The 18,640-nt window shown below is 32.5% G+C and overlaps 2 protein-coding genes across 2 annotated transcripts; both read right to left on the bottom strand.

The window, feature by feature from the left end:
- Nucleotides 1–362: 362 nt before the first annotated feature.
- LOC144845951 (peptidylprolyl isomerase domain and WD repeat-containing protein 1-like) lies at nucleotides 363–8,810 on the bottom strand. Its single transcript, XM_078703477.1, has 16 exons — nucleotides 8,634–8,810; nucleotides 8,239–8,341; nucleotides 7,892–7,992; nucleotides 7,268–7,363; nucleotides 6,723–6,810; nucleotides 6,087–6,192; nucleotides 5,691–5,834; nucleotides 5,296–5,370; nucleotides 4,440–4,614; nucleotides 3,925–4,022; nucleotides 3,567–3,766; nucleotides 3,255–3,321; nucleotides 2,697–2,779; nucleotides 2,247–2,359; nucleotides 1,528–1,679; nucleotides 363–1,299 (listed from the first exon to the last, which is right to left on the bottom strand). The coding sequence occupies exons 1-16, from the start codon at nucleotides 8,770–8,772 to the stop codon at nucleotides 1,156–1,158; spliced, it is 1,884 nt and encodes a 627-aa protein (XP_078559603.1). The 5' UTR covers nucleotides 8,773–8,810; the 3' UTR covers nucleotides 363–1,155.
- A 120-nt stretch (nucleotides 8,811–8,930) lies between these two features.
- LOC144844628 (palmitoyltransferase ZDHHC6-like) lies at nucleotides 8,931–18,584 on the bottom strand. The gene is made up of 11 exons (XM_078701627.1): nucleotides 18,547–18,584; nucleotides 16,915–16,976; nucleotides 16,317–16,592; nucleotides 15,736–15,827; nucleotides 14,913–15,069; nucleotides 14,568–14,714; nucleotides 14,212–14,265; nucleotides 13,644–13,796; nucleotides 13,313–13,354; nucleotides 12,292–12,437; nucleotides 8,931–11,747 (listed from the first exon to the last, which is right to left on the bottom strand). Exons 3-11 carry the CDS (start codon nucleotides 16,554–16,556, stop codon nucleotides 11,588–11,590), a joined length of 1,191 nt encoding a protein of 396 aa, XP_078557753.1. The 5' UTR covers nucleotides 16,557–16,592; nucleotides 16,915–16,976; nucleotides 18,547–18,584; the 3' UTR covers nucleotides 8,931–11,587.
- Between the last annotated feature and the right edge of the window lie 56 nt (nucleotides 18,585–18,640).

Below are 18,640 nucleotides of genomic sequence, written 5' to 3'. Positions count from 1 at the left end.
AAACATTTTTTGTAAAAGTATTAAAATTGAGTGAAAATGAAATGTTTCGATGTGTGTGAGGTAGTGCAGAAGAGATGTAGATGTTTAGTTGCTTGGATACAGAACATAGTCATATTTTTATTACAAGATGGTACAACAAGTCAAGAATACAGGAGATACACACTTTAGACGCATGACTGGGAAAAATGCCTTCACATAAGAAAAGATGTACGTTTTTGCCCCTTTCATTACTTGCTAGTAACATTCCTGTTCCCCTAATAATCTTCCCTCAATAAGATAATGATGCTATGAAATAATTATTACATCTCACAATTTCTGTTTTATAATGATGATTCGAAATATGAATTATTTATACAACAAAACTATAAACAATAAAATAGTATGAAATATGTATATTTATTACATAAAAAAGTATTATGTACAACAAATTTGCAGATGCAGTTTTACACAAAAACTGATTATTTTATTGATACAAGTGCAATGGAATTTTTACATAATTAATAAGTCAAATTTAAAGATGGCCATGTAAAAAGAAATTTCAGAGCCTGTGTTGAGAAATTAGCAAAACGAATTATTTAAAATTGTCATCGCCAATAATACAGATTTTTAGGTTTCCATGTATTTGTCTGTGGCCTTTACTGACTGCCTGGCAAAGTCTATTGTTACAATAATTAAACCATTTAAAAATAATATTAGAGATGAGTCTGGCTATAGGAAATAAAATATAAAATATAGAATACAGTATACCTTTATACCCAATGCAGAACTTTTGTTTTTGACACATCTGTTTCATAAGCTAGTTTTTATGGAAGGATTATAAACATTACTGTACATTAAGCAACATATTTTTTCTTCTTATTAATATTTGGGTAGGATAGGATAGACAAATGCCTTTTTCACTGGAGCTCCTGTGAATACTGTTTCGGTGAGCGCTCATATGGTAGCTTCAAAGTGCTGGAGAATGGAGCGGTGTAAATGGTTCCTCTGCTTTTCTTCTTATTTTTGTTTGGTTATCTTAGGATATTTTATGGATCATCTTTGTGTGTAAAGCGCTTAGAAACATTGTATTAGGCGCTATATAAGACAACCATTATTATTATTACTATATTTCAGTAACAGTATTATTATTCTCAAATACGTTTGACATATGATGTTTCATTTAATAGCAATATTAATAATGCGTATGTCCTCCATTGGTTTTTCTGTCTTTGAGTTTGTCTTTACCTCTGATATCTTTTGTACAACATCCATTCCCTTGGTCACTTTTCCAAACACTGTGTGCTTGTTGTCCAACCAAGGCTATATTTAGGAAAATAATCATGTAATTTAATTCATTGGTTAAAATCATCACAAAAATCAGGGAAGAGTGGAATTAAACATAAATATATTTATTGATAATAAATAATTTCATTTCTCTTTATTTCAGACTTCAAAATATGATTACTATTAAAATGTATACTCTGTTTCTCCATCGAGAGCATATTCGAAATGAATAAAATAGCTGCAACACACACAAATGATACTTACACATGGTGCAACTGTAATAAAGAACTGTGATCCATTTGTATTTGGTCCAGCGTTTGCCATACTCAGGATGTAAGGTCTATCATGCTTTAAACGGGGGTGAAACTCATCCTCAAATTCACCTCCCCAAATTGACTCTCCACCAGTACCATTGCCTTCAGAATAATAATATTATAATAATAAAGTGCTGAACATTATTACCCCAGTCATTTTTTTGGATCGAATATGTATGGAAACATACTCTAGATGCTCATAGATGCTCTATTTCAACAATAAAAACATTTATCTACTCTAAAGCTCTGTCTATACTGTCAAACTGTATAGTGTGTTGTGCTCATGGAGATGTCAGATGTCATATCACTACCATAACATTTAGGCACATTACACTTGTGTCAAACTAATTTGATAGTTTAGACAAGACGTAAAAGGGTTTTTAAATCTCTGTAATGTTCCAATCTAAGTTTATGTTATTGTTGCAAATATGAATATATTATTATAGTTTATTATGTTTAGATTCAACCTGTTAGTGACGGTTTCATCGGTGTTGGTTGTGAACTGAATAAAATTAAAATTAAATAAAAGACTTTAAAAAATAGCTGTCATTAGTAACATCAACTTAACATTTATCTTATATATGCAACAGCATAGAAACTTTGTTGCATCTGTCATCAAGTCTTTGCATTGAACCATTGATAGTGTGTTGGTTAAATGTGGTTACATACCTAATGGATCTCCAGTTTGTACCATAAAGCCTTTAATAACTCGATGGAAGAAATGTCCATTGTAGTAACCATTCTTAGAGTGTACACAGAAATTTTCTATTGTCTTGGGACATCTGGAATTTAGAAGTAACAATGATTGTATAGTATAAGCATTAAACATATATATTTTTTTTCTTCAACTGTCTGATCAATTGAAATAACTGAGGTACACTGGCTTACAACGCTACAGGGATTGAATGGGGACGGGGTGGTGGAACTGCATGCATAAGTACAACAGTAAGACATTCTAGAAGTCACACCAAATTTAATAAAATTTGCATTTATAGTCAAACAAAAACAACATTACAGTTTTTACGGTCTAATATTGAAATTTATAGATATTATATACATAGTAACAATTTCTTGTTAAAACCTTAAAATTGCATGATAATAACTATGATAGCTACCCACTCTTTGGGAAACAAGTTGATGACAACATCCCCCATTGTAGTATGCATGACTGCAAGGTTAGACAACTTCAAAGACATGTCAGACTGAAAAATAAAAAGCATAAACACAAACAATGTAATTATCATTATTAGTTTTTATGAGTTCTATGAATTTCCAAGAACATTTTGTTCTTGTTCCTGATGAAACGTTCAATATTAAACATAATTGGTCTCTTTGGTCAAATAGTGGTACAGTAATCTGTATAACTGAGTCTTATTTTCTGACAATGTTTGATGTCTTTTAATTGAATAGTAACCTTAAAAATGTTATACTGTGGTATCAACAAGTTTTTACTTATTTATATATGCCTTTTTGTTTTAATTTTTATCAAGATTTTTAATCAATTTTTTTGTATCATATCTTATCATCCTTTAAGAGACAACAACTAATTAAGACCAGACAAATGCTGGCTTCAAAATGCATATACACATGAAAATAGCATATACTTAATTTAGACTTAGAGTAGGGCAAAACATCTAATTTAGCATAGACTTAATTAAGTTAATTCAATTTATGTACCTGTGAGGCTGCGATTTGTTCCTCCTTCGATGGTTTTTCATTGAAGACATCTCGATCATTACCAACACTAATAAACAAAGGGTTAAACTTATTTTAGTTTACTCGCTTCATTTATATAACCATTATAAATGCATAGTTTAGAAAACTTAGTGTCAATGTAGTTATAAGGCACTGACACCTATCAGCCAATACAAATGTATTTGAATGAGATATATAAAAAGTTGTAGTATGTATGGTAGGTTATTTAGTATGAAATACTGCCAATGAATGCAAACAAGACAGGAAGATATAAAGAGGTAGAGAGATTCTTACTTCTTAGTTTCATCTGGTTCCCTTCTTGAAAATATAAAGAACCTGTTCTTTTTAAACCCAGTACAAAACAGGGTAGGATCAAGTTCTAGGCCCAGTAAAGCTGGATTTTCGGATGCCTTCATCTCTAAGGTGAGTGCAGCCTTTTTCTCCTTTACGTTACCTTGGAAGAGGGCTAAATGTAAGAAGCGTACATTCTCTGTCTGAAATGTAAGATAAAAATGTCAAGAACTGTTAAAAGCAAGTACAGTGAATATTATCATAAACATATAGATCAATCATATTAATTTTTAACTTTATTGGTTAACTTTAATTAATTTTTATATATATAAGATTTATTTTGTTTGTTGTTTCAGCTTACCTTACCAATGAACCTGGAACATGTATTATTATACAAATTAATAACTTTAATTCCCAACATTGTCGAATACAGTAAAAAGTAACCACTTTGGTCATAAACTGAAAAGAAAATAGTTGAAATTTATCATTAGAAAAAATCCTGACATATATTAATGGTATGTCTGTATTTCAAAACACATTTGATTTTTCAGTTAAAAAGCAGGCATTATGCAATCATGGAACAAAAACTGGATCATGCCATTTCCTACAGGGCAGTTTAGATTTTTGCTAGTGCTGAAAACAAAAGTGTTAATTTATAGGCAATTTTTACAGCAAACACTAGAAAACATTTTAACCTAAGCTTTGTCTACACTATCGAACTAGTTTGACAAAAAAGTAGGATTTGCCCAAATATGGTAGTGATATGATGTCGTCATCATGTCCAAATATGGTATACATCACATTTATTTTGTCACATAACATTTGATAGTGTAGACAGAGATTTACAAAGGTTAGTTAATAGTAACAAATTCTTACTTATATTAGCTTTATTATAAGCATCTGACTTTTGAAGATCTCTCTCCACAGCCATTCTCCTACCAAACTCCATATCAGGTAATTGTTGTTTCATCTGCTGCAGTTCAGTAAAGGTCTTTAATGATTCATCCAGTACCCTTGTCATTTTACCAGTTTGAAATTTAAAAATACGGATCTACAAACACAAATATAGTAGATCAGACATATAGTTATTTAACTGATTAGTATTTGTTATAGCAATATTTTACCCATTGCAATTTGGTGTTACAATCCTTATTGGTCCTAATCAACATGACATGCTTTTTCACCTTGGAGGTTAGTGAAGTTCACGTAAGATAGGTAATATGTGATCTCTACAGATAGATAAACACACTAGATGAGCAGCTCATCAATTTGTCAGGGTCTTGGGAATTGCGACATGAAGTTTCAGTAGAGTCACATATTTGTTTCCTCCTCTAGAAATCTACGAATTTGGCCAATCTTCCTAAGACCAACAGTAGAAGAACAACAGATAGTATAATATACACAGCCACGTGGTAATGGTAAGCGGAAAACCGAGTAGCTTGTCCCACGTAGACTCTGTATCCATCCTGAGCGGAAACCGCCCCTCCGCATTGTGTGTAAATGGTCATATTAAGGAATAACATAGATTCTATATTTTTATTCCCGTTACCACCGCTCGTCTGTGTAAATTGTAATCCATGAAAAGTCCAAGAATGTAAACTTCCATGGAAGTACTAGCACAGAAGATGGTTACCACAGAAATATTTTTGGGAAATGGGATGTAAGGAAGCTTTATCTGAAAGTTAATAATGGGCTGATATTGTTGGGTAGCAATGATGTAATTAACACTAACCTTTCTATCTTTTGAAATAGTAGCAAACTGTTTTCCATCTGGTGAAAATGCTAAGCACAAAGGAATTGTTTTGCTCTGTAATAGGAAAATACACAATAACAGAAATCAACTATAATTAGTTATGATTAGTTATGATGTCATAATCAGTCTAAGGATTATTTTCTCTCTCAATTTTTTGCATTACTAAGAAGGAAGGCAGGCGGAAATAGGTTGCTTTCTACACAAGAAAGTCTAGGCCTAGGCCCATGTTCTTTAAATAATTAACAATATATTGTAGAGTAGAGTGTTATAAAAACAAACGATGAATGTTTTGTATTCATTGAATGGAGAGAATAAGTTCATTTGATGAAGAAAAAAGTTTTCATTTTTCTATGTTTGACTGAAGAACATAATACCTTTAGAAATTCATATAGATCTGTGTCTGTTTTATACTCAAAAGCTACATTCTTTGGAAACTGATAATCTTTCTTTGGTCCGGTCCAATATTCCACCATTCCCTGCTTGTCTATGGAGATTGCCACTTCATAAACAGGATTGTACTGGAAAATAATTTAAACATGTTCATAAGCAAAAGGGAAAACTATAAATATTATAGTGGCATATATGGTAGTGATATGACACCATTATGTCCATATTTGGGCACCTCACATTATTTTGTCACATAAAGTTTGATAGTGTAGATAGAGCTTAAAGTAGGAAACAATGTATACTCTTCTGAGGGTCCCAAATGTAAATCTGTAGCTTCATAAAATAGCATTGAAAAAAATGATTAAAAACATAAATCTTGTTACCTTTATAAAAATAACCTGTGCTGAATGCAGACTGTCTAGTGTTTTAAGTGGCTTGTTTTCACCTCGTCCATCATACACATTTATCACACCATTATCATGTTGTCCTCTGAAAAAATAAAGCTTTGGTTTACTCCACATTATACTATAAATACATTTTGTAAATTGCATGACCAAACAAAGACCTGCTTATAGCACTTCACTTGCAATTTCATTATATATTTATTTATTACGGTATAAAAATATAATACAAAAAGCCGCAAAAGCTGAAACCATTGTATGTACATACTAAAAATATAAAACATTAAAACATTATGGGCAGCACAAACCAGTTGATATTGAATGCATGGTTTTTCTATAGATCTTTCTATTTCAAGCTCTGTAGATTGTTTTTTAGCAAGAATTTATGTCATTAACACAAAATCAACAAAAATGCTGACTGACCTTTGAGCATCATACCATATTTTTTTTGCCAGGATATTTATTTACAGGTTTTAAACATTACAAATTATAATTATCTATAGGGGAAATGCATGCACATAGGCCTACAACAAATATTTTAATCAAAAGTAGTAAAAGATTAATTTTTCCAGCAGCTACGACTTTGTTTCTGTATGCTGACGACACAAACAAACCTACATTGCTAATGTTGATATAGCATCACCAGATTTGTACACCCACTCACAACAGCTTGGTACATATGGAAGCTTCATCATATTTATCATGTCTATATTAAAAGACAAATAAAGAAAATTATATAGTATGCTTTGTATAATCACTGCTGTGAAATAGTGTTTATGATGTTTCATCTGGAAATATCGCTACACATTGAATGTTAAAAACTAAATGGCCTTCAAATCATGAGTTGCATTCATTGAAACGATAGTTATACAGTATGCATCAAATTCATTTTCTACTGTATATTGAGAATCATTATTTGTGTAGCCTTCCACATGCATCGGAAACTATTCAGAAATAAAGTTCAGTATGAATATTTAGCAAAGATAAATTAATAGGCCTATAGAACAAACAGACAAGACAACCAACACATTTTAAATATAAACATAACCCAATGATTAATAACATCATATGCCTCATATTGCAACTATAAAATATAAACTAAACACATTTGTGCAACATATCACTTTAAATTATTTAAAAAAATAACATGCATAAAAACTTACCAAAGTTAATAATATCAAAAACCTTTAATGTTTTATCATCTGATATTGTACACAGTAGTAGACCATCACTACTCACACATATACTAACAATAGAGCCTGTATTAAATATAAGAATTATTATCATTACTTGGCAAAATAAAATTATAGTACGATAACATGGACAACTTTTAAGTTATCATCCTAAATTTTTAGTTTTAAAGTATCAGATCATACCTACTGATTTTCAGAAAAATATTTTCTTTTATCTGAAATGCACTTTCAATACGAATGTACTGATTTTCAAAGTGGTTCAGTAACTACAATATTTTCACGTGGCATGCAATAGTATACAAATAATGAATGTTTATGAGTGTGATGGTACAAATAACGGCATAAGGTGAAATATAACCTTTCATCATTCACCGAACGCGCACAGGATGGTTTTTCCTTCAAAACAATATCAGAACTAAGGCAATAATGTTTATAACAAGAATCTACTTAGATGTTATATAAAACAAATAATGAATGGTTTATATTCATGCGATGGTACAATAATTTCATTCAGTGAAGTATGAAATTCTATTTTCACCCGGGCTATTGCACTCGTAAACTTTCATTATTTGTATAGATGAATTGCATTATTACCAAGATGTGCCCGGAAATGTTTGACAAATTCCACTCCTTCTGCTTGTTTCTTCCAGAATTTTACATGGCCATCAATGCTGGCTGTTATCACAAAGTTTGTCCTGCAAAGATTAACAATACAGTATAAATCACACATCCATTATTTATTTATTTTACCAAACAAATATTAGTTTACTTAGGCTCACCATTTACAGTTAGTCTACTTTTAAAGCTAGATAGATGCTATTTTTTTTTCAATCAGAGTTTTCTTTTTAATATTGAAGTCAAGTAAATTTGAAAAAAAATAAAATCCTGGGCAAGGAAGAGTAACATGGTACAAACTTGAACCAAGTCAGTATGACACTTACTTTGACATTGCAACATGTGTAACAACATCACGATGCATAAAACTTTGTTCATATCCCTCAGCACATGGTAAATTTTGTAGGTAAACATCTTGGAATTCCAAAACTGAAATGAAAAAAAAAAGAAATTATTCAGGATAAAGTTGGTTAAAATTATTTGGGGTTAAAATAATAGGAATAGGAACTAGCGATTATTTACACGGCGACCGGAGTGAATGGCGTCCGGAGTGATCGATTGATCTAGGCCTACCTCTTCAGAGTCTAGAGTAGTAGTAGGCAGGTCCGGACCTAGCTAGACTAGCCTAGCTCTCTTACTTTACACTACAATATAGGCCTAGCGAGTGTAGGAGGAGGCCTAGCATAACATAACCTACACCACCAATACTAAGCCTACACACCTTTTCGTTTCTTTTTTTGAACAGCCTCAGTCGGCAAGGGTCCGATCCATTCGTTGTCTTCGTCATTATCGTTTGAAATTACTCGTTTTCGGTTAGATTCTGTAGAATCTTGTTGACATGATGTTGCAGAGTCAGCCATGTTTTGGCGTTTGAAATTCGGAAAATATTTAAAACGCCCTCTATACGTAATTAACACAAAGAGGGTATGCGAGGCAGCGAGGCAGCGAGAGGTAGGGGAGCCATGTAAGCCACACGGGAGGTTTGAAGAAAATTTGTGCAAGGCATAACATTTCCAAAAGAGAGTATGTATTTTGTATAAATAATAATAATAAAACAAAACTGACAATAGTATATTATTCATTAAATAAATATAATAATATGCCACAATTACGAATTAATTTATATCACAAATACACCATGATTTATTATTTTTATTATAATATAATAATGTGAATGCTGTCAAGTTTGTGAATTTACTAGAATTACTAGTACTAGTATTCTACTACTAGAATACCTGCCAAGTTTACATAATTTGTGATCAAAATTCCATTAAAAAAAATCATAATAAAACTTTTACATTATATCTGCATCATCCAAGTCTGGCATTTTATTCCTTTGATATTCAAATATAGAAACGAAACTCATACTATCTTGAAAAGAAGACCAGTGGATACAGTATACATATATATAACGGTAGGCTATATTATTTATTTGGGTATAGTCGTAGTAGTAAATAGTAGTTTTTTTCACTCCAGTTGTCAACAACAGACTTCCATATTTGATTAAAACATTTGTTCGTGGATTGTAGTAAATCATGGCTGTACAAGAAGTCATATAATAGTAATATATTTTGCCAATATTAAAATCAGTTTATTGCATTCCTTACAGTACTAAACCCAAAGTTAATAGTAACTACTAATTATACACAAACCACCAATAATCTAATTCAAATGTGACCTGACCCCTGTTGCATTGTGGGGATTGAGCGCTTGGTGTGCAAAGATCATATGATTAATCATGGACACTTGATTTGTTATTAATTATCTGATTGTGTGGGAACTATAAGCTTAGAACTATTGCATAATGTGTCACAAACCACAATCAATATATTCAATAAATATTTGTCATTTGCAAAAGTCAGAGGAATAATCATACCGTAGTCTAGGTTCTACACCATAATATTAGTAAAAAGATAAATAATTTGGCACATATGGCGTTTCATATGTATAATACTTGAGCTTACAATTTTCAGACAAAAATCAAAACGTGGACTAACATAAAAAATACAATAATATGGGTCAAGTCTAATTATAAAAAAAGTAAAAAAATGTTAAATTGTATATAAAATAAAATTATTACAAAATGCTAAAATTCAATGATGTAATAGTTTTGGCATTACGTATCATTAAGAATACCCATTTAATTCTGGTGGAAGCACAAAGCAAAAATAATTATTCCTTTCATAATATTATTTAAAAACTAATAAAATCAATAATACATACATGTCATAATATGTTGATCTAAAATCAAATGTGCAACTGGTGTACTTAGTTGTGATCGTTTAAACTTTGTTGAGAATAACTTCTATTTTAACCAACTTAAGAAACTTGTCGCTTGATCTTTAATACAATGTACATGTAAATAAAACACATCTTAATTACCATTTCTGGAGTAACAATGATATTTTCCCACTTTTTGATGTTTTTCAGGCCTGTAAACGAAGTGAAAAGGCTAAATTACACTAGACTTCTACAACATTAACTAAATACACTCTATAGCACATACTGCTATACTTGGGGCAGATCCAGGACTTCTAAAATGACGAAGAGCTAATAAGGGCAGGCAGGCCCCCTATCACAGCAGGAAATTGACCATTTCCAAGGTGTGCATTTATCATTAATTACAGTCATTTTCTCCCCACCTGCATTTGCTAAAACAATTTTCTTCAGCTGTTTCATCTCTATCTTTTCCCATTAATGTATAATAAGTTTTGAGGTGAACACTCCTATTTTGTGTGTGTTGCGTCAACTTCACAAGCTAGGGAATTATTGTATACCCGACTCAGACCTGCATAATTCTGCATATAATTATAATAAATTAGTGAAAAACTCGCCCCAGCATACAGTACAGTGTCATAAGGTAAAATTATTTGTTTATTTGACATAACTCATGCTCGATACTCAGATAGTTATTATATGTATCATAATTAATATACAGTATGTATAAACATTATTACAGTACCTGCTGTTTACTTTGGCTTGTAATCTAAAACTCACAAGTGCAAGCTCTGTTGTTTATGGGTATGGACAACATGTTTGAGTATTCTCTCATAAATTATAAGATTAACATTGTGCAAAACATCCTTCCTACAAGATTCCCAGACTCATACAGCTTGGCAACGCAAGGACGTAACACAATACAAAGTGATTTGACCAATCACAAGCGATTGGTCAACTCGCTTGCGTTGCGTCTACATTCTTACGTTGAGTCCTAGTGGGAACCAAGCTTTACTAATAAAAAGCTAAATGATAATTAACAATTATAAAAACACATAACACAAGTACAGAAACATGCTCTCACAAAACTTTATAAACTAGAAATGTTTTGGTATATAAATAGCTTTTTAAATTATGACTTATTAAAAAACCACAAATGTTGCTCCAAACTTAATTGACAAATTCACATTACGGATATTATTTATCAATTTTAAATTTATACCAACATAAAAAATTCCATCATAAAAATTATTGTTCCTTCTTTAATTCACACATTGATTCACCAAAGTGAAAAAAAAACATAAAAATGAAACAACACATGTCATCTAAATAAAATTACTACCATACACCCCAAAAGAAAGCTTAACAAACCTAAATTACTAGTAGTATTGGACTATGCCCTTCCCTAAAAGCACCATAAGAATACATCTATACTACTAACTATACTATAGTTTCATTTCATTTATCTTTCTTATTTACTGGGCTTTTGCCTTCTGGATAATCTGCAACATTATACTGAATAGCACAACGACTCGGAAACCATCCACGCACGCACTTCTTGTTCTCACTATTACCCTCTTTGTTAGCTTCAAAAACCAGTTCTCCATATAACCAATACCTACACAATAAATAGTAATGAAAATGATTTTTTTTTTAAATGTAAAAATACTTAGCATAGAGATGTTATCTTATTTCATGTCATGTTAAACCATGCAGAATACAGAACACGTTAAAGCACGTTCTCTGTAATGTTTGTCATGTATATTAAATAAGGCATATACATAATATTACTTTAGAAACATTTAAACGAGGCCAATGCTTGTCTTGTGTAGTTCCGTCAATTTGTCCTCTACCAGGATGGCCTAGGCTAGTTTGTAGGCTCTACTCCTAGGCTCGCATTGTCTTGTTGCCAAGTTAAAAGGCGTCTCTTAATTTCAGTAATGCTAAATAGTATATGTAGTATATTCTGTGTATACTGAATATTCTGTATACTATATAACAATAATTTAGCACTGCACTGTAAACAAAGCCATAAGGATGGTATCAATTTAACGTATGCGCATGTTGCGTTTGTCGTGTGGATTACTAACTCGTCAAAGTGATGGGTTCATGTCCAGTTATTTATTGTAAGTATAATAAAACACTTCCATAATAAAACATACTTTTTCCATCTAGTAACCAAGATAATGTCATCCTCATTGATTTTAATGCGAGGCTCATCTGTAAAAGGTAAATGTATACATGTACAAAACCCTTTAGTCATTGGAAACCAGGAACCACTGTAGTCTCCTATTACAATATACTCAATCTGAAAAGCAGGCAAAAATAATTAAGCTATACAACAGTTTTGACAGGGTAGTATTGGAAAACTAGCTTTTCAAATGAGTAATCAACTACTACAGCTTTGCCAGCATAGTATTCAGAAACTAGTACCCTCAGATACAATAAGCTTTGCCTGAGTAGTATTGCAAAACTAGTGATCTTGGATAAGTCATGCACAGATTCAGAATTTGAGTCTAGTGGCCGATCGGTTAAGGCAAACCATAGCTATCTGCACAGGTTCAAGTCACTCCTCAACTATTGTTCTGGTGTTAGAACAAGTCTTCTCAGATAAGGACTTAAAACTGGAGGTCCAGTGTGCACATCTGGCTCGTGTGCACTTTAAAGAATCCAGTACATCTTTTAGAAGAGTAGGGGGTTACCCCGGTGTACTGGTCCATTCAGCCCCTGTCGTTGTGGACAGACGAACGAGCGCAGTTTGGTGGCAGCACTCGACACGAAGGGACCCTTAGGGGAGTAGAAAGTTGTGGTATGTGTCGTCCACACCTGTGCACAATTCAGCCCAGTAGGCTGCAAGTCACAGGTTATTCCCCCATTTACATTTACACAATTCACCCAATAAATTTTACCTAGTTCTTGTCCAGTTGAGGTAAAGACAATTATAGATTTTATAGCTAAAACACATGCTGCAATTAAAAATGCTATGCTCCTCCTAGTCAGCATGAAATACAACATCTCATGTTTTTTTGTGCTCTGATATAAAGTAATATTCTTTCCAAACCAAGTATTATCATGATGCATACTGTACATTTTTTTTAATGAAAACATTTGTGGTACTGTAAGACAGAACCAGCAGGAATAATGAACCCAGGTTATAGTATATACTCAAATGTCATAACTTACAGCTCTTAATCGTTTTTCTTCTTTTTGTTTTAGCTGTTCTATCTGTAAAAAAAAAACATTAATCAGGAAAGAAAAAAAAACACTGATCAATCAATGATATTACATTTTTCTTTAAATAAAGCAGGGAAAATTAGACAGAGACTATTCTTCCTACAATTATGTTGTGACACACCTCAGCAAAATCTCACTCTCATTTTCAGAAAATGTCAGCCCACTGGGAATAATACTTGTATTGATCTTATATGCTTTTACAGTATTATACAAGAGTTACCACAATTGGAATGAACTCTGATAAAATTTACTTAATCTAATAATAAATATATTGAATTACCGTCAGTGTGTATTGATTACAACCATCAGCTACCGGCCAAATGATTCCATCTGATTTAGGTTTTCCACTCCAGGTAAACACCTGTCTCATATTTTCTCGCCAACCCAAGTGGTAAGGATAAATAAATTCATCTTCTCTTTTTCGATAGACAGCCTAAAATATTTATTTTATGTTGACTTTGATAGAATATGCTGATATTTCTATCAATACAAATATATATGAATAAAAAGTGTTAATTATAATTTCCATTTTTACACTAGCATTATAGTAACTGTAGAACTTTAATTGGTGTAATCAAACTGTACTAATTACATAGCAAAATATGCAAAAAGACAATAAGCTCTGTAACGAATAATCTTTGCATGTGTTTAGAGTATGGGACACTTTACATGTCTTTTAAAATTGTATTTGTTCACAATTAAATGCTATGTTTACTGTAACTGTAACAAGTTACCGCCCTAGTGTAAATGGGCCTTTAGATGGCTTGTGTAAAAACCAATTTTGGTTTCTAACACTCTCTCCCTGCTACTCAAGTACTATGGAAAAGATGCTCATCTCAACCACTTACCTTTGCTTTAATCCATGCCTCAATTCCAGTTTCATTTTTTATTATAACTTTCATCTAAAAAAAAACAACAATCCTGTAAGATTTTTCTTCACTAATATTAATACATTACCTTATTAAAAAAAAATCTTATGAAATAACTTTTTTTGATGATTTAAATTTTAAGACAAATTAATCGCGTATATAATTCCTTCTGTTTTTGACTATAAATACAAAACAATGCAACTCTAAAGCTCTGTCTATCAAACTTTATGTGACAAAAAATGTGCCCATACTGTATATGGACATGATGATGTTATATCACTTTTTTTGTCAAACTAGTTTGATAGTGTAGATTTTGATCAGAAAACAAAACTTACTTGAATAAACAATAAAAATCCTACTGCCATCACAACGCCAATGGCAAAGCCAATAGCCAGGAATGTTAATATAAGGTGAATGACGTCATACTGAACCAATGTAGGTTTATATAGATGAGGATAGCGATGCCTCGGGTAATGTAACGTCTGAAAAATATCAACAAATCAATTTATATAAAATGATGTTTATATCAACTTGAGGGAACTCCACTTGAAATAGAAAGCGATTTAAATACTAAGCAACAGTATATTGTAATTCCATAGTTCATATAGGGTATGAAACCAAATCAATTGATGATTGTCATCTATTTTAAACTAAAATATACAACAAAAATGATTAATTACCTTATAAACTTGATGGTAGACAGTTAATATAAGTACAGCGGCTCCATGCATGCACCCAAGCGGAGCAAAAAATAGGAAATATGTAAAACTAGAATGGTTTAGGTGCCCACAGCAAGTGTTAATCCAAGGACAGTGATGGTCCATCTTTATTACACATCTACAAATTACAGATACATTCCATTAATGAGTTTATTTCATACACATAATAATAATAATAATTAATTCATTATTATAAATATATTTTTCCCTAGTAATAAAAGAATCAAATGAAACAAAATACTGAGTATTTGTTATTATTCTTGGTTAAAAACAGAAACCAGATTAAAATTAAAAAAAACAACAAATGAATGACATTTTAAACTGTGAATTCCAAATATTTATTATAAGCAGGCGGATGAGCATCCAGCTTCAGTATGTTACAGGTAAATTATAATGTAATACAACAAAATGGCATCCCCATTCATATAATGCAGTTATTGAACACTATTAATGAACACATACATCAACTAATTTGATTGAAACAAGGCAATCTAATATCAGGAGGCAATAGTTCTTTGATCTTATGTCTGGCTGCGACAAATACCAACAGTATTGTATTATGTACAGTACATATTCTCCGCAGCGTGGTGTATGTTATGTTAGCCTAACATTTGAGGAAGCCAAATTGGTCAATCGAAAATCATTCAAACAGTTTAGGGTGAGTGAAACTGAGTGTGTCGCAGCCACAGATACGCCCTTTGATCTCCGGAACTCAGCATCCTGTTGTTAGATTGCATTGCAATAGTTTTTACTTTGATAGCAAAAAAATGCACCTTATTTTTACCTTTTACAATGCCTACAATGGTGAGACCTAGGTGATTTGTAACTCTTGCATGAATGACAGTACTGAAGATATTGACAATCCTCATCCTTTTCCTATTAAAATGTATGAATTAGTTTATGTAAATATTCAGGCAACACATATAGCTAATAATACAAATTGGGAAATTGTAAAACACTTAACCAGTTGCAAATATGATATACTATACTGATGATGGGCTATGCCCGAAACATGTAGTGTTAATAAACTTATATTGAGGCAGTTTTATCTTGTTTGATTTTGATCTTTTTCCCTGCCTATGTAGCTCTTTGATTTGTATGTATAGTACAGTTGCAATTTACCATTTCAGGGGCTTCAAGTTTGCCACAAATCAGGTAATAAATTGTGTTTTTAGTTCACCAAAAGGGTTTTTTATCTCGAATTTGAGTGCAAAACTGTGCCCAGCTCTCACACATTGTGTGCTACTGCTAAAACATGATCAGCAAAATTCTTGCTTTTCATTCTACAAAACTGGAAGCACAATGCACAGTTCAGTATGATATAGTATAAATACAGTAGATAGTAATTGTCAAAACATAACTTACTGGTTTCCATCCAAGTGGGACAAATCCAGGTCCACGGAACACAGCATTAAAATAATTGAAGAGAATGAAAAATATCCAAGATGATAGAATGGTAAAATTCACAATGCTTCCATAGCTGTCAAAGGTCGGAGGCCAGTAAACAAGGTCACAATAAACCGATAATGTGGTAATGTATAAAATCAGAAAGAGAGTCACAAACGGACCCCAATGACATAGCCTCCACATTGGACCGACGCACATGATTGATATTGATTGTTACCTTCCTCTACAAGGTCACTGCAAAAAAAAAATTTTGGAAGAATTTCAAGTACTGTTTGTATAAATTAATTTGTAAGAAGATGCATACAGTACCTGCCAACAACAACAATTTCAGTGAAAAATTCAAACCCATCTATGTTTTATATCAGGAAGTTGTAATTAGCACTTTTCTAAGGGAAAAAAAAATTTGCAGATATGTGGGACATACAAAGGTATGCATAAGTCAGAAAAAGAAGAAACATATTATTTTGTTAAAGTACTGTATCTATTTAAAAAATCACTGTTTGTTATTATCATTTAAATCTCAACATTAAATATCTGGAATAAAAAAAAAACTTACCCCAACCAGCATCTTCAATATTTCTTGACTTTAAAACCTGATTACTTTGCTCTCCAATGGATCTATGGAACAGACCAAAATAACCAATTAATTTAAAAAAAACCAATTTAACGCTTAAATTAATAATATCCAAAAAGGCTCTGTTGCAAGGGAAATATTTAGTGGCAGCAACCAGTGGGTTGTTGTTCGATGTCGATCGAGCCCACATTTTGAGGTCCCGATTGTCTTATGTGTTGGGCCCGATCGTCTTACCAGTTTGTCCCAATCGTCCAGTATTTTCAGAACCACGTTGGGCCCGATCATCTTACCAGTTGGTCCCGATCGTCTTAGCGTTGGGCCTGATAGTCTTTTGTGTTGGGCCCGATCGTCTTACCAGTTGGTCCCGATCGTCTTAGCGTTGGGTCTTTTGTGTTATATAAAATAATGTGCCACATTTCATTCCTATTGCTTAGTGTCAACATGCTTTTCTTGCATAAATTAAGATTTTAATTAAAAAGGTTAATTAGATTTTTCTGATTTGATCATAATTTTCCCCTAATTAAAGACCCCTTCCCTGCAATTTTGGACGTTTTTTGGAAAATAATACATATATATCACTTTAAAAACATTAAACCATGTCATTCCTTGTCTTAAATGTACGTTTTATGGTAAATTATGATAAAAAGTGAGAAACAATGCACTACCTAAGTAGCTCGCGGCGATCAACCTCTCGTGGACAGTCTTAGGCCTAGCCTAGCTAGGCTTAGTTTTGTAGGCCTAGCTGGTAAACATCGGTAACGTACGAACATCGTACGCTAGCTATATACCTAGCCTGACGTTGTATAGTTGCTGCATTAATTGTCTTTCTATTTTTGCCAGACTCCGTTGATACAAATTGGGGAAAACCCGGTATTTTCGCTGAAAAGTTAGGAATCTTCCATTTGTTTTGGCCTCACGATCGATCGAAAAGTGGGCGAATTACAGGTGAAAAACAAAAATATCAATCCGCGCGCAATGCATTTTGGGATTTATAGCGAGCCGCTATAATTATTAGAATCGACTTATTTTTCACATTTTTAACCGTTTAAAGACGAAAAAAGTTATCGCAATAGGACCATATAGTATTATTTTTACATTAAATATAGTTTGTGATCTTAAATTAGATCTAAAAAACGTAGGGAAGGGGGCTTTAACACTACTGGTTTTAAGAATTTCTTATCAAATACTCTCGATTTATATATGAATAAAATGCGAGTTGTGTACAGTATGTATTCCCGTATTTAATTTTTGCTCTATTATACAGTGTAATATAACTTGACTTCTCTCTCGCGACAAAATTAATAGCACATGCGTGAATAATAGATATTTTCCTATTTTTCTAGGCTAGGCTAGCTAGTGTCCTACTAGCCTAGGCCTAGACAGGCCTAGCCTAGGCCTACTACTAGGTAGGCCTAGCCTACCGTACTAGGCTAGTACTAGTAGCCTGGGCCTAGGCTAGGCCTATACTTCAATATAGTCTTTAAAATGACACCATGTATGACTTATATGTCAACACGCCTAGCTAGCTTATAAGCATATATAACGCCTATATAAATAGATACATTTAATTTTGGGGCTTAGGCCTAGGCTAGGCTAGGTAGGCTTCGCACCAACCATCATCAGCATCTCTATCGGATCGTCGCCGGACGTCGGGTGGTGGTGTGGTGGTGTTTTTGTGTGAAGGAATGTACTTCAAACAAGCGAGGGC

The sequence above is a fragment of the Antedon bifida genome, chromosome 6 (genome assembly GCF_963402885.1).
Source record: "Antedon bifida chromosome 6, ecAntBifi1.1, whole genome shotgun sequence".
Taxonomy (NCBI): Eukaryota; Metazoa; Echinodermata; class Crinoidea; order Comatulida; family Antedonidae; genus Antedon; species Antedon bifida.
The sequence above is the reverse complement of the archived record's forward strand: the minus strand, read 5'-3'. Positions and strand labels throughout refer to the sequence as shown.

Coding starts and splice junctions, on each gene's coding strand:
- LOC144845951 (XM_078703477.1), bottom strand. CDS start 8,772: ATGGCTGACTCTGCAACATCATGTCAACAAGATTCTACAGAATCTAAC. Junction 6,811..7,267: donor TTTTGATATTATTAACTTTG/GTAAGTTTTTAT, acceptor CTTTTAATATAG/ACATGATAAATATGATGAAG. Junction 5,835..6,086: donor CACAGGTTATTTTTATAAAG/GTAACAAGATTT, acceptor ATTATTTTCCAG/TACAATCCTGTTTATGAAGT.
- LOC144844628 (XM_078701627.1), bottom strand. CDS start 16,556: ATGTGCGTCGGTCCAATGTGGAGGCTATGTCATTGGGGTCCGTTTGTG. Junction 14,266..14,567: donor GATTTTTATTGTTTATTCAA/GTAAGTTTTGTT, acceptor GTTTTTTTTTAG/ATGAAAGTTATAATAAAAAA. Junction 12,438..13,312: donor AAGAAAAACGATTAAGAGCT/GTAAGTTATGAC, acceptor CCTGCTTTTCAG/ATTGAGTATATTGTAATAGG.